Here is a 15,125-nt window from a genome sequence, read left to right as displayed (position 1 = left end):
CTCCCCGTAATCTCTTCTTGGTTTTATAGGATTTGACGGCATATTTCAGATGCAGGCTGCTTAGCTTTACATTCCTGACAGAAACATTTTTGCACTGCTTTTTCATGCTGTTTACAGTTTTGACATGGTTTATTTGCTGAATTTCCTGCATATATACTCTTCCCTTTACTCTCCGCACCCTGCCACTTAAGCTAAATTTATATCTTGTCTTTATTTTGGATGTGAATTGTTATTCTTTTCATTTTTCTTTTAAAAAACAGTATTATATTTATCAGTGCTGTTGGAGAGGTCATGGCTTGTTTCCCTCTTCCCAATAGATCCATTAATTTATATGACTGGACAACATATGCTAGACATTCCCCAACCTAGAGCTCTCCAGATGTGTTGGTCCACAGCTCGCGTCATCTCAAACCATAGGCCATTTAGCAGGGACTGATGGGAGTTTGAGTTCAACATCTGCAAGGCAATAGGTTGGGAAAGACTGGCATATGCAAACCCTTCATTGCATAAATAATGTTTCCCTCCATCAGTTTCATAACCACAGGAGGGACAGAACTTCCAGGCTATAAAATTACAAATTGGACCACTAACTGAGCAAAGCAGCAAGTTTAAAATAAACTATTTAGAAAGAAATACACTGCCTCAGTAACGGGTTTTCCAGACTTTATCTGGGCATGCAGTGCGTTCAAGCTAATTTTCAGATAACCCAGTGGTACCATCCAGATACCAAATATGCATGATTTAGGAGGCATGCTTAGACTACAAGCTTAAACCACTTCCACACTTGTTTCAGACTGTCACAATTTCCCAACAAAATGTGATGGTTTTGTGAGTATACCCCGCTTCCCCCAAAGTTGTCACATTTGATGGAGAAACCTGCTTCAACATCTGCAAGACCCAGGGTCCATTTGGTCTCTTAGGATTACTACATCCTTGCTATTTGGGCTTAAGTTTCCACTTGATATGTATCTGTGTCTGCCTTTTGTTATTTCCCTCAACACCATACTGGCTGTGTACCTTTCAAGCTGCCATGCTGCTTCTAAATATTTGTTTGGCTTACATGTCTTGGTAGGAATATAAGCGCAAGCAATTGGAAGAGCAGCGGCAGGCAGAGAGGCTACAGCGGCAGTTGCAACAGGAGCGGGATTACCTGGTCTCCCTGCAACAACAGCAGCAGCAACAGCAGAGGCAGGACCAGCGACCAGCAGAGAAGAAGCCCCTTTACCATTACAAGGAAGGGCTAAATGCCAGTGAGAAGCCAGCGTGGGCAAAGGAGGTAGGAATGGCCGTGTTTTCTGTTTTGCACCTTTCCCTGGGGTAGGAAGAAAAAAATCAGCGGAGCCAAAGACATTTACAGTGTTTTGCAAATATTTTCAGTGCTGCCAAAAAACAAAACAAAAACCCTTCCCCCCTTTTAAAGCTGATTATTCAAAACTGCTACTTCACCTGCATTGCATTCGTTTGCCCTCTGATGTCATCACAGACCCAAATCTGATTGGCCACATAGTGTTGTTATATGATGGCATGATCCCTGATTCATCCATATGACTAATCCAGGGAGCAAGAAGCATCAGCAGTGAGGAGAAATGAAAGGAGACTGTTTGCACTATTGTTTAAAGTAAATATCTGCCCTATTGAAATTGCTGGTTTTTATTTGAAAATTGAAACTGGACAATGTTTGGTATAGCTGTAGTAGAAATACTATATAATAAATACTGTAAAAAAAATATGCAACCCTTTTAATACCTGCGTTAGACAGTTGCATATTCACCATGAAGTAAAGTCCTAGTTGTGGAGATTTGCTTGGAATCCGTTCTGAGGAATGGTTCCACCATGCTCCCCTCTACTTTGCTATCGTTACTCAAGAGTGCTTAGATAAAAGCCTTGTTACATACAGCTTGAAGGGGCTTTAGTACATAAGTCTAGCGTTCATGAATGGAGCCCACAGAAGACACACTGACATCAGCTTATGGTAGAAAAAATGACTCCACTAAGTGGATTTGAGATTCTCATGTCAGATGAATGAGGCCTCAGGCTTGTGCTATAATGAATTGTGTGAGGAGCGAAACTGCGCAACTGTGCAGCAGCCCTCATGAACACCTCTGTATGCCACCGTTGTGCAAATCCATTTCTCAGAGGAAGTAGTCCGGAGGGTCCTTTTGGCCTATCTCCGGTATTAATGGTGACCAGCGTCAGTTCTCTGATGAAGTTAATTGGGGATGAGTTTGCCATCAGCCTCTCATTTTGTTTTAAGTAGTGCACAGTTGCTCCCATTTTCTACCCACAGCATTCCAAAGATTCCCCAGGTACCCCCTCACATAATCTTTAGATGCCATAGAAAAATAAAATGGATCTTAGCCTTGAGCGGGGAGGGGGGAGAAAAAAGAAGGGTGTGTGTGTGTGTATTGGGCATCCAATTTGCCTGTCCAACACCATTGTCTATAGGTGCCCACAGTGTCATCCTGGCTGATCCCCCACAGGTGGTCACTCTGGAATATCAGTACTGTACTGTAGGTATTGTGTTTTGAGACCCACCCCAAAAGGTACTTACGGGGGTGGGGTGGTTTCTGCTGTAATGCACAGGAACTGAACCTAGATCAGTGGCTTTCAAACTTTGTACGTTAGGGAGCCCTTTCCACATATATTCACGCTCTGAGCAACATTTCCACATCTGCCGCAAAAACCTCAGCACATTGCAGAAATCTCTTAGTTTCGTTCTAAGCTGCATGCTCAGTTCATGTGCATGGATATTGTCCATGTCTGATGGATCTCAACCACTGCCTGACATGAACAGAGAGAGGGTGCTGTTGAACACACTTTGTGTCCTTGTGGCAGGATGTTGCTGGATAATTCAAGTCAATGGCGGGCAAACACCCTTTCTAGGAAGCTGCTCTCTTGTTACCGATCTTCATGTTGAAGAGCTCAGGATCCCCCAGAACACAGTTTGAAAACCACCGGCCTAGACCGTGTTAGGAAGCTGCCTTCTGGCCTAGCATATCAGCAGCTCTTTCATCATGCTATGGGTGCCATCCATTTCTATTTATTGCCTGATTGGCCACAGTTCTGTATGAAAGTCTTTCTCTGCACGTCGTGCTTCACAAGCTGGTTCATCTTCCCCTGTGACCCTGTTGCATGTAATTTGTCTTGACGGCTGCTTATTTGTTAACTTGCTAAGGCGAGAAGCGGGGGGAGGGGGACTTGGAAAAAGAGGACAAAGCTCTGAACACCGGCCCCAGTTTGTTTTTGTGGCTTATTACTGATGATGCCTGCTGATGGGTCAAGGTCATGAACAGCCTGCTCTTATCTCTGCCGTAACTGTGCCAGCTGCTGAATAAGATACTAGCATCCCCCACACAACACGGTTGCCCTGAAAGAAGGTATTGCCCGTTCAAAAGGAGATCTCGGGTATCACTAGAGTATGGTAATTGCTATCACTTCAATAGCTTCTTGTCTGTTGCAGACTCTCCATTTGCAGGAGTCTCCTATACACAGCTCTGTTTTATGATGTAGAATTTGGATTCCTGAAAATCGCCACTATCATTTTCATTTCTTCTTATCTGAAAAGCAGATTTCTTGCCCTTGTGGCTGTGGGAATGTGTGCTAAATGGGACTAGGAGTGGGGAGCTTTGTTCACGGGTAGAAACACCCGCATTGCATAGTTTTGTGTGCAATGGGAGCAACTTCCTCGTGGAAGTAGCCCTCATCTAGCAGCTGCATTTGATTGCCCTGCAGATGTAATGGAGGAGTGTTGAGGGAAAGAGACTCAAAATCCAAATGCCTTTTTAGTCATTTCTAATGGGGGGGGGTGTTTCTCTTTCTCCTCTGTCAGTCAAGGAGCACTGAAATTGACTAGGCCAAGTGACAACAGCTTCTATACTAGTCATTTTCATACCTAGAGGAAGGGAAGAGAAGAAGGAGGGTTCCTGGAAATCCTGAGCAGGAAGCAGAGCATACTGTTGAATTTAATTGATTTTTAATGAAATTACTTGTGAAATGCTTGCAGCATTTTTGCACCCGCATGGCCCTCATAGCAACTGACGATAGTCAGACAGATAACTGTAAAAGGTATAAAAAGGGCAACCACAATGACTGAAATGTTAGAGCAATTTGCTTATGGGGGGTGAGAATATCTCAGCAGTAGCCAACATGGATTACATGTTCTAGCATCCCTGGCTACTGGCCTCGCTGCCTGGGGCTAATGAGAGTTGGAGCCCAACAAAATCCAGCGGGCACTATGTTAGCTACTTTGGAGGCTTTTTAGTTGAGGGGGAAAAGGGGACTAAGCAGGGTGTGATGGAGCTTTATACAATTATGAATGCTTAGAGGGATTGGATAGAGAGACTGTTTTCACTCTCTCTTAACTCTGGAGTTCAGCATCATGCAATGGAATTGATTGGGCAGACAAAAGAAAATACTTAACTAACTAGGCAGGTTCACTGCTGCATGAGACAGTGTGATGACCATTGGCATAGCTAGCTTTTAAAATGGGATTAGAGCAATTTATGGAAGACAGGTCCATACTAGCTTAATGACGCTTCCACGTTCAGAGGGAAGGTCCCACTGAATGCTGGTTGCTAGGTGGAGGGGGCCAATGGGAGAGAGCTGGTGCCTTCATGCTCTCCTTGAGAAGTTCCCAAAAGCATTTGACTGCCCACTGTTAGAAATGGGATGCTGAACAAGACGGCCCCTTGATGTGTTCCATTCAGGTAGTTGTTATGCGTTCTCTGCAAAATCAGCCTTGCTGAAGAATGCTGGGCATGTTCTGAGTGACCTTCTCTTATCTGTGAGTTAGAGCAACTAGCCTCCATGCAACCCTGGATTGGAGCTGAACTTTCCAGGCAGGCAGGGGCCCTGGTACTTCTTTTGTTAGAAGCCAATCATGGTGAAGGACATTTGCCAACAATTATATACTCGTGCGATTAACCAAAAACATGTGTTTTAATAGTTTGATTTCTGTAATCCTGCTTTCCCAGGTACATCAGCGAGCTTTTAATAACCCACCAGTTATTCCAGCTAAGCAGAACCACAGTTTCATGCCCCAACAACGGGTGACTTACGTTACTGACAGAGGTGTTGCTTCACAATCCAACTCTAAACCCCTTATTGTTAAACCTCGTGGTAGACAAAACCAACAAGCATTAGACCCTCACAGAAAGGACTTTCCGGACTCTGCTAAGCAAACACTCTGGGTGCCTGTTATTAAGATCTCCATGCCAAGTCCACAAGAAGAGCTAAAGAATAGACCCACCTTTATAAACCCCAAAACAAGTCTTGGTTTTCATGAGCAGTTGGGGAAAAATGGCATGAAATCCCCCAAAGGGTCTCGGTCGCATGGGTGCAGTCCTGAGAGGCAAATGAGATTGGAGGTCAAGAGTGTGTCTTCTCCCCACCTTCAAGAAGGAGGTAAGCCACCACTGCCTCCCTATAAAATCAGAATGAATTTCCAAGAACACAATGTGGACAAGGAGAGGAAGCAACTCCATTCTCATCTACACCCAAGTGTCATTACCTCTTCGAGGAGTGTTCCATCATTATGCAATATCTCGGCAACACGTGATAACCTAGATCTGAGTGCTTCTAGCCCGGCATGCCTCTTGAGAAGGATGAAGATACAAGCTGATGAGAAGAAGAAGCATCATGCATCTTTGGAGAGCCTCTTAGAACATCGCCAGCTTCCCTCTGGGGTCCATCATGTGCAGATGCAGAGGGAAAGAATAGGGCGAAGCATGGAAGAGCTTCTTGCTCCCTCTCTGGATCTTTGTCCACAAACTTCTCATCTGAATGTACCCAACTTGGCATCTTTGTCTTCTAGCTCTCGCTCAGCATCTTTAAATTCCCTTTCATTTTCTTCCAACTCGGATCTGATTCAGTCTTCTAATTCTTGCCAGGGTAATTCTTCTTCTGGCATCACTTTGCAGATGCCTCTGGGTTCGTTTTCTAATTCCTCCTGTTGGTCTTCCAAACTTCCTTCTCGGGTATCTCATGCGAAGCAGACTCTGGGTGTGCATGTTCATAACTACATATCTCTGTCTTCGAGCACACCTGACTTGAGATATGCTAGGCAGCGTCACTAAAATGAGCTGGTGAGTGATTTCTCTCACCATTGCCAATAAGCTCTTGCCATTCTATAAGCTGGGGCTTGCTCAGGGGCTGGTGCCATGGTGGAAGCAAATTGTATCGAGCCAGGGAACTGGGTGTTGCTTTGCTTTGTCTATACAACTTCTGGGGACTCCCTGGGCCTCATATGTCTTTGAAATTATTTTGCGAAACCAACAGCTGCAAAGTCAAGTCAATTAATGGGTTAGGTAAATCAATTAAAAGCATTTTGTTTGATTAAAAAGCTCCTCCCTTTGAATATCTGTAGCTGATTCTTTTAAAAAAGATTTTTAATACATATACTGACAAAAAACATGGAGGCCAGTTTAATTGACTGAAACGTGTTCTTGATAGGCTCGTTTCCTTGCTACTCAGAATTTAGCTGTTGGAAATAAATAAATGAAATATAGCTTCTATTTGGGACCTTATAGTTCTTTTAGGTATCCAGGCCATAAATGAGTCTAGTAGAAATAAGGCGTACCAGAAGTTGCCTGATCAGACAGTATGTCCATTTATCCCAGTATTATATTTTCTATCTGGCAGCAGCCCCCCAGGATCTCTGGTACAGATCTTCCCTATTACCTGCTTGCTGATTCGCTTCAACATGCCAGGAATTGAACCTGGATGTTTCTACCTTTGAAACATTTTACCTATGCTATGGCTTCTTCCCAAACTGATTAAAGGCCACAAATTACATGGCAGTGCCTTAATCATGTGCATGTATTACAAGCCACTAGGAGATCTTCCATCTTTATCATGGGGAATACTAACCTCTTCTTTTCTATAACTGTAATTGAGTAAGTGGTGTATTTCTAATAATCTCAAGAACTTATTTCCAAAATTAAGTTCACCTTTGGCATCCTGCCACACCCTTACTGTCTGTATGCTCATATCTTTTTTGTGAACTGCCCTGGGACCTCCGGGTATAGGGCGGTATATAAATTCAATTAATAATAATAATAATAATTATATATTTTAAATTTTCTGTATGATATTACACCTCAGTATAACTACCATATGATTATATGCTATGATTTTAGGTGATTGTTCCAATCCAGTTTTCCACATATAAATCCACATATCTTTTCCTATTTGCTTTTTTAACCTAGTAATTGCCCTCCCCCCTTTTATCTTGGAACAGTAGAGAAACAGACAGACACACACACACACACACACACACACACACACACAGCCCTTCTCTCTCTCTAATGCTCAGCTGTAGTTAATGTAAACCAAGGTTTTAAAACTGCCAACAAACCATGGCTTATGAGTTTGGTTTGTTCTGGTTTGTAAACTGCACTTAAGGTGAACAATCAAGTAAACCATGGCTTAGTGTTACATGCACAATATTTTTTTAAAAGAGTTTTGAGTTTCAAAAGTAGTTTGCTATGCAATGTATCTAGCAATACACAAAACCACTTCTGGACATTCAGAACTTATTGTAGAGTTCTTTTGATCCTGGCCTGGATCAGGATCCAAAGGATCCCCTGCTTATTTTTGCTCACTTGGTTTAAGTACAATATCTTTTAAAAAAAAAGTATAAATATAAAATTTGAAAATAGTGATGGGTGCTCACTTGAAAATCAGTGACCATTCCTTTCGAATGCTGAAAAACCTTTGAGGGACTTTTCAAGCATTTGAGAGGAGCACTTGCAAGGAGGCAGTTTCCCTCCCTCAGCTACACTGCCTGCTACTCCCTCCTCCAAGGGGGAAAAGCTCCATCTTCCCAGCCAAGATAGCAGATGGCTGAAGTCTCGAAAAATGAGAGAGGCACAGTGCATCTCTCTCACTATCCGAAGCTAATCGCTACCTCATGATCTGGGTGCTTGTGGCAGGCTGCGATATCAGGTGTCACGGAAAAAGGTCCAGCATCCAAAACGCCCCTTTTGGAGTGATGGCATGTGATGCAGGGAACATAATGTTGCAGGAAACAATGGTTAAGGAGTGGGGGTTGCTTAATATTACTTGCATGCTCAAATTGCGATGAAATACTGATTGAGAAGAAGAATCAAATATGTTTTAAAATTACTTTTAAAGTGTGATTGCCTTTTACACTTTTGAACTTTTTATTGTGATTGTGAAATGGTTTCCACCAGTTCGTGAGAGTGGTGGACTTGAGGAGCCACTTCCTGTATTACCACTGCACCTGAGACTGATTAGAGCATAAATAAAGGCTAAACTCATCTTACTGCAAAGTGTGGTTTGTTCAGCTGTTTGCCTAAGAGTTATTTTTATAAACGTGGAAAACTTTGAAAAGCATATAAGCTGCTGGGGCAGCGGTAATCTTTTAATACGGCAAACGGCGTTTCCGTGCGCTTTGGCTTCTGTCACAGTATTCCATTGCACCAGAAGCGGTTTAGTCATGCCGGCCACATCACCCGGAAAGCTGTCTGTGGACAAACGCCGGCCCCCTTGGCCTGAAGCGAGATGAGTATCACACTCCGTAGTCACCTTTTACTGGACTTAACCATCCAGGGGTCCTTTACCTTTTTACCTTTATCTGTTTACTCTTAATACCACCTGATCTTAAATCCATTTACATGGAAATAACTCCCATTGATTTCAGTTACTTCTAAGTGCATTCAGGACCATATGAAACTATCAGGGAAGCATTCCATTGATGGAATCTGAACTTTAGACTTGAAGACACATCAATAACTTTCTTGTGAAACAGATCTACTAAGCAGAAGACTCAGGTGTCTGTTCACTTGCCAGGTTGTGGAAATACTATCGGTTAAAATAGTTGAAGGGTAATACAAGTGCATCTCATACTCCACTTTTTGGATTATTTGCATTGCCTCCTTAGTCCGCTGCACATCCCGCACATTCCTTCAGGAGACAGGTTTTAGTCTGGTCATCTTTGGTCTAGACTTGAATGTAGGCATGTTTCCTGAAATTCCTTGGAGACCTATTGAAATAATGCTGTCACCCGCTAGACGCTAGACGTCATCCCAATATTTATGCAGATGCATCTTGGTTCTGAAAACATACCGTTTCTTATTCTGCCTCCCAACTTGCCTCATTTCCATGTGATGCTGCTCAGTAGCCTTAAGATGCTGACAGACTAACCCTAGATAACCCATCATAGCTGATTTACAATGCAGTACTGTATCTTTTTTGGATTGCCAAATGCTGTAGGTGACAATTCCTACCCCCAGATGCCCTTGTTAAACCTTTTGGGGGGAGGAACTACTCCATACCTAGCTTCTTAACATTAAGCTGATCTTCTTGAAAGCCACAACTGATTCAGTTACGTAGACTGCTCTTCCAGATCAAGCTCATTTCACAACAAAGTGGTCGTGAGCATTCAATGATGACATCCAAAGCAAAGGTTATTTTAATCCTGTTGTCCTGTGGTAGTTTGCTGCCAAAGATGATTTGGCCCCCATGTGGAGTTATTGGAGCCTGTCCCAGAATGCACTCTACACTTACTCTGGGAGCAGAGGACAAACCAGAAGTTCCCAAATATTTGGCCAACTCTATCGACTACTTCACGGTCATTCGGAGGACGGCAAGCAAGAAGCATCGTAAAGAACAGAACTACAGAGGGCCAAATAAAATATTTACCCAGGGCATTTATTGCTTTGTAAAACCACTAAAATTATGCCCTGATGTAATATATTGGCATGGTAGTTTGTACGTAAAATGTGTGAAAGTGCTTTTTATAATTGGATAATTTAATTCTCCCTGCTGGGTCAATGAGAGGCAGCCAGTATCAAAGACTGCAGGCTTAATTTAGCGAGGGGGGGGGGTACACACGTCACTGTAGTGGCTTAGCCTTCTGTGGAGGGGAGAGGTCCTTTCAGAGGAGACAGTGGGAGATTTTTTCATTCTTTGTCAAATTACCTTTAGACTTCTTTTCATCACAACTCTGAAACAAGCAACCAATCCCTTCTGATCAGCTTGTCAGTCCCTTCTTTTAACTGCTGCTCCAGGTTTTGTGTTGTGTAAGAGGATTTTTTGTAAGAGAATCTTCCCTGCTCAGGTGTGTCCCCCCCTTTTTTTCTTTTTTCTTTTTTTCTTTTTTTGAGAAGTCATCTCAGTATCTTGGGGGCAGCCAAAGAATCAACAGAACTCTGTTCAGAAACTATTCTCTCTCTTGAATGTAGTCAGGTTGTTTAAATATAGCCAACTAACAGTCATTCCACCTAAATTTTATCTAGTGTTTGTTTTTGCTATTTTGAGAATCTCTTTGTAGCACAACTGTAATAAGAAAACTGAAGAAGCTTGGTAAGCATCCGCTTGGTGATGGTGTAAATTTGCATATAAAGATACGAGCCTTCTTGAAATTAAACACTTGATGTGATTGTTTGCGTTTGACTCAGATCTGGAATTAGATTTTGTCTGAAATGATTCGCTTTCTTGATGTTTCTATGTCAACATAATATCTTTTAATCAAGCGTCATCACTGGATTTTGCAGACAAGCACATTGCCTTCTCTTGCTGCCATATTGTGTCACTTTTTGAAATCTCACTTAAAGCATTTGTTTTGTCATTTGTGGTCTCAGAAGAGGTAAGGCTGCTCTCAGAATGCAGATTGTGGTCACTGGGTTCTATCGCCTCTAAGCCAGCATTTCCCAAACAGAATCCCACTTATTTTCTGACATAAAACTGAAGTCTTACTTTCACAATGTAAGAACTCCTTGTCCTCTGGAGCGCCTCCCACCTTGTGCTTCTGTGTGAGTCTCTGTTCAGGACATGCCTCCTCTGAGGTCAAATCATTCTGCTGCATCTTTACATGTTGGAAAAGGCCCAGAGCTCATTTTGCATGCAGAAGGTTCCAGATTCAATCCCTGGTATTTCCAGGTAGGCAAAGACTCACTCCTGAAATCCTGAAGAGCCTCGGCCTATCACTGTATACCATACTGAGCCAGATGGACCAATGGTTTGACTTGGTATAAGGCAGCTTACAGTGCTCCTACCCTACCATACATTATTTGGCCTGCATGAGCAGTTATTGGAACCTTTCACCAGAAGTTCCCAGATACCTATATTGAAGCAATTGTCTGATCAGCCGGAGCTGGATGGTAGGAGGCAAAGCCAGAGCAGCAATTCATACAGAGATTCATTAGGCAGCCTCCTTTTGCAGGCAGGTGCTTCAGGCTCATAAAAGCTTGAGTCTTTTAATTCTGTTTCTCTTGGCCCACCAGCAGTTTTCTAGTACACCCTGGCACGAAGTTTGGAAATTTTGGCTCTAAGCTTTCATTTGCCAACGTTACCTTCTAGCTATGCACTCTTACCGCTGCCCTTGCCTTTCCGAAACCAAAAGCAGAGGTCATAGCAGTGACCTGTACGTTGTCTGTTGGTTTCATTATGCTGCCTATGCTGTACCCTCCCTGTACAGTCTTTGGAATCGCCAAAACCAAAGAGGTCATTCCCTGGGAAGAGCCTGGTATTCTCCGCCTTTGCATGCCCTCCCTGTCAACAACCTGCTCCTGTTTCTGTGGGGCTTGCTCATTTTGCTATGGCCGGAGCCACACTAGGAGATTTTTTGAACACTACGGTTCAGATTTTGCAAATGACCGCAATCCGTGATCACTGCTATTGTAATATGGCGTAAAAATGCATTTTCTTGCCTCTGATTTATAATCTCCTGGAGCTGTAGAAATGTCAGCAGTCTGCTTGGGCAGGGTTTGATGGGCTGCTTTCTGGAGGCGAGTTGGAATCTGTATGAAGCCTGTACAGCCATTTTTTTTTAAGAATATGTGAGTAGAATATAAATTGGTATCACAACATTCCATATATATATATATATATATATATATATATATATATATATATATATATATATATAGCCCAAAAGTCAATTTGGATCAAAACTGCATTCATTTTGGAGTAAATGGATGAAAACTGATCCCATTCATTGTAGGCTCTGGGGAACCTACATGCTGTAGCTATTACCTTTCTTTGTGTTCATTGTGAAATGGAAAAAAAGGACTTTCATATTTGGAAAAGCACAAATGTACATGAGATATGTTTTTGTGGTAAGCAAAAACAAGATTGAGGTGAAATGAATAGGGTGCCGGTTTTCAAACATCTAAAAATACTTTCCATAAAGAAAAATGAAAACAGTTGTTTACTAGGACAACTGATGCCTGGGGAAATAGCTTGGAAGTAAGAGCAATTATGCTATTTCTATTAACCATACTTTTCTTGATTGCATATGTGAGATATGATACCATTGCTTGATAAACTTGAAGTAGTAACCTCACATTTCATTAGGCAAAATTTATGGTTTGTTGATCATTTGTAAGCCTTGATTGTGGTGTCCAAGTAATGAGCTGCAAGCCATTCATTACTTATACACCAAAATCCATGTTTACAAATTGTTAGATAAAGTACACAGTATTCTTCACACACCTTCCTTTCCCATCGCATCCACACACCCACAATCTTTACACATTTTCCTCATAGTTGTTAGATGTCTATTCTTTCAGCTTTTTAGTGGGAGATTGGTTTATTTTTACTGCCTTGTGTCACAGTACAGAGTTAAGAGTGCAATGTTGTTTGTCATAAAGAAGCATATTTTAAATTGTAACGGTATACAAGGTGTCGGTTGTCTGTTTTAAAGGAATAATTCTGCACTGATCAATCGTGATGCCTGACTTTTGTTTTATACTCAGTTGACTTCTTTTACCATGAGTGAGATGAACTGTGCAAGAAGGAGTTTGACACTGAACATTAGTCACGGGGGGCAACAGCACGGGAGATCTGTTGCATGCCCAGGCTCTGTACTCCCCCACCTGACCGACTGATGGAGCCTACCTGGTCCATCAGGCCCACCCCCTAGGAGGCCCTGTCTCTAGGCCTGCCTTCCATTGGCATCTTTCCCACATCCAGCCATTTCATCTTCTGTGTTTTAGAACCTCTCGCCTAATCTGTTCTTGTACATTACCATTCTTTCATTTCACATGTCTTCCCTTTTCTCTCCTTCATCTGATTTCTATTTTGTTCAATGGCTTGAGTTTTTGTTTTTGAATTTTGCTTAGCTCTCCCTGCTGATTCCCACCCAGTGCTGCCCATTTGAAAACTACCCTTTTCTCAATTCAGTGGGTTCTTTGAATGCAGCAGGTAGAGCTAGACATCTGCAAATACCACTTCACTGTCTGCCCGCTAAGTGAAATGTATTAGCTGAACAAAGCATGTTGTAGCATGTTCTTTTTACTGATATGAAAGTCCTCTGCAGTAGCAAAGAATCTGTGTTCAAACATTAATTGTTGGGGTATTCCTGATGTTTCAGAATGGCTGGTTGGGAATTTGAGCTGACAAAATGGCTGTACAGGCTTTAGGTGTATTATAGGCCGTGCATTCAGGTAACTTGAGATCACAGCTCCTTTCCCCCCTTGCTTTAGGTGGAAGAACGTTCCAGGCTCAACCGGCAGAGTTCTCCAGCAATGCCTCACAAGGTGGCCAACAGGATATCAGATCCAAACCTGCCTCCTCGATCAGAGTCCTTTAGTATTAGTGGGGTGCAGCCTGCTCGGACGCCGCCCATGCTCAGACCAGTGGATCCACAGGTACAGTGACTCAGTGGAGTCTCATTTTCTTCTTCTGGTCATATGCAAATAAAATACGACACATGGTCCTCATTCAAGGTAATGTCCTGCCTAAATGTGTTTCATCTGCCAAAGATGTGTTTCATGCAATCATATTCAATATGCTGACTGTGGCAACGCTGTGATGACAGTATCACAGCCTTAGTTCAGTTTATTTGGGCAGGCTGAACTAATCTTGTAAATGCAGAGACACGTTCCAGTCAACACATCCTATTTCAGCCCCACTTTTGAAAATACTTCCTTGCACATGGTGAGATGCAATACTAGCATGCATGCATGTAGTTTAGAATGCCCAAATTATTTTGAGGGCCAACACACATTGGCCTCGTTTGCGCATAATGCTTAACCATGACTTAGCCTGAACATGCAAAAGTGCTGCCTCCCAGGGAGCAGATCACAGCTGTTTTCTTCCTACCTGGTCCTTTTAGCCCAGTGCAGCATGGCAGCTAAACCAGTGTTAGGCTTGGTATGTCATGCAAATGTGGGGTCATGGTCAAGTGCTCTCCTCCTTAACCATGTTCTGAAGCCAAGAACAAACCAGCATGTTTGTGTGATCCCAGTGAGCCGTAATTTGGCTTCCTTTGACTTACGAACCAGGCCATTGTGTTAACCATTTGGGTTGGGATGGGGGAGGAGCAGATTCTGTCTTCCAAGGTTAGGGTGATCACACATACATTCATTCAAACAAGCAATACATTTATTACCACCTTAAGGAAATATAGGGTAGGATGGGGAGAATGTAAGTGTCAGACCTGCTCCAGATCTTGCCTTGGGTGGGACCATTGGTCAAGTAACGAATAAACGCACCTCAGAAAGGCTATTTTAATTGTCTTGCACTATTTTAAGAGGGCTATTTTAATAGTCTTACACTGATGTGGGGCAGTAGTGCTATATATGTGGTCCATGGGGGAGGTGCATGATGTATTCGGATAAGATGATTTTATTAATGGAGACTCTACTGCCTATCTGCAAATTGCCTGATGAAAAACAAACAGCCACTGCTGAGCGGTTCTAGGGTAAGCAAGCCCTGTATTGTTTATGTTGCTTTCTCCAAACCTCATAGAACTATCAATCAAGGACGTGTTTGCATGTTATATATATTTAGGTGCATACCTAAGTTGCTTCTAATGTACCTTTCCCAATGAATGAGACATGCGTCTTAGGAAACACTCATCAGAGGGACAAGATCTGCAACAAGTCCCTGTCAAATGTAGCAACTCAGCTTTCAAAGTATGCTAAATTAACAGTAGCCGAATATCTGAACTTGGGAGTAAAGAAGTAGAATATTTGCATTCTCATGGTTCCATTCATAACCTGATCACCAGTTCCGTTCCAGATCATCCCTCTTCCTCCTTTGTTCAATTGATAACAAACATTGCACTGTTACGTTGTCAAAGCAGGTTTCAATCTGTACGGGCACCTGCCTGCCAAACCTACCATGTAAATTTCTCTCAATTCTCCAAAGAAAAGTAC

General features: G+C 42.5%; 1 protein-coding gene across 9 annotated transcripts in view; it reads left to right on the top strand.

Annotated features, from left to right (window-relative positions):
* TNIK (TRAF2 and NCK interacting kinase) overlaps positions 1–15,125 on the top strand; it is a 291,826-nt gene that overhangs the window by 230,659 nt on the left and 46,042 nt on the right. For all 9 annotated transcript variants that reach the window (XR_014526345.1, XM_083503823.1, XM_083503822.1 and 6 more), the window contains 2 exons: positions 1,073–1,276; positions 13,449–13,613. Coding sequence is in view for 8 of the 9 variants with exons in the window: in XM_083503823.1 (XP_083359949.1) it covers positions 1,073–1,276; positions 13,449–13,613 (369 nt within the window). In the remaining variant the exon portion in view is untranslated. The remainder of the gene's footprint in view (positions 1–1,072; positions 1,277–13,448; positions 13,614–15,125) is intronic.

Source organism: Podarcis liolepis (assembly GCF_965112155.1).
Source record: "Podarcis liolepis genome assembly, chromosome: 5".
Lineage (NCBI taxonomy): Eukaryota > Metazoa > Chordata > Lepidosauria > Squamata > Lacertidae > Podarcis > Podarcis liolepis.
The sequence above is the reverse complement of the archived record's forward strand: the minus strand, read 5'-3'. Positions and strand labels throughout refer to the sequence as shown.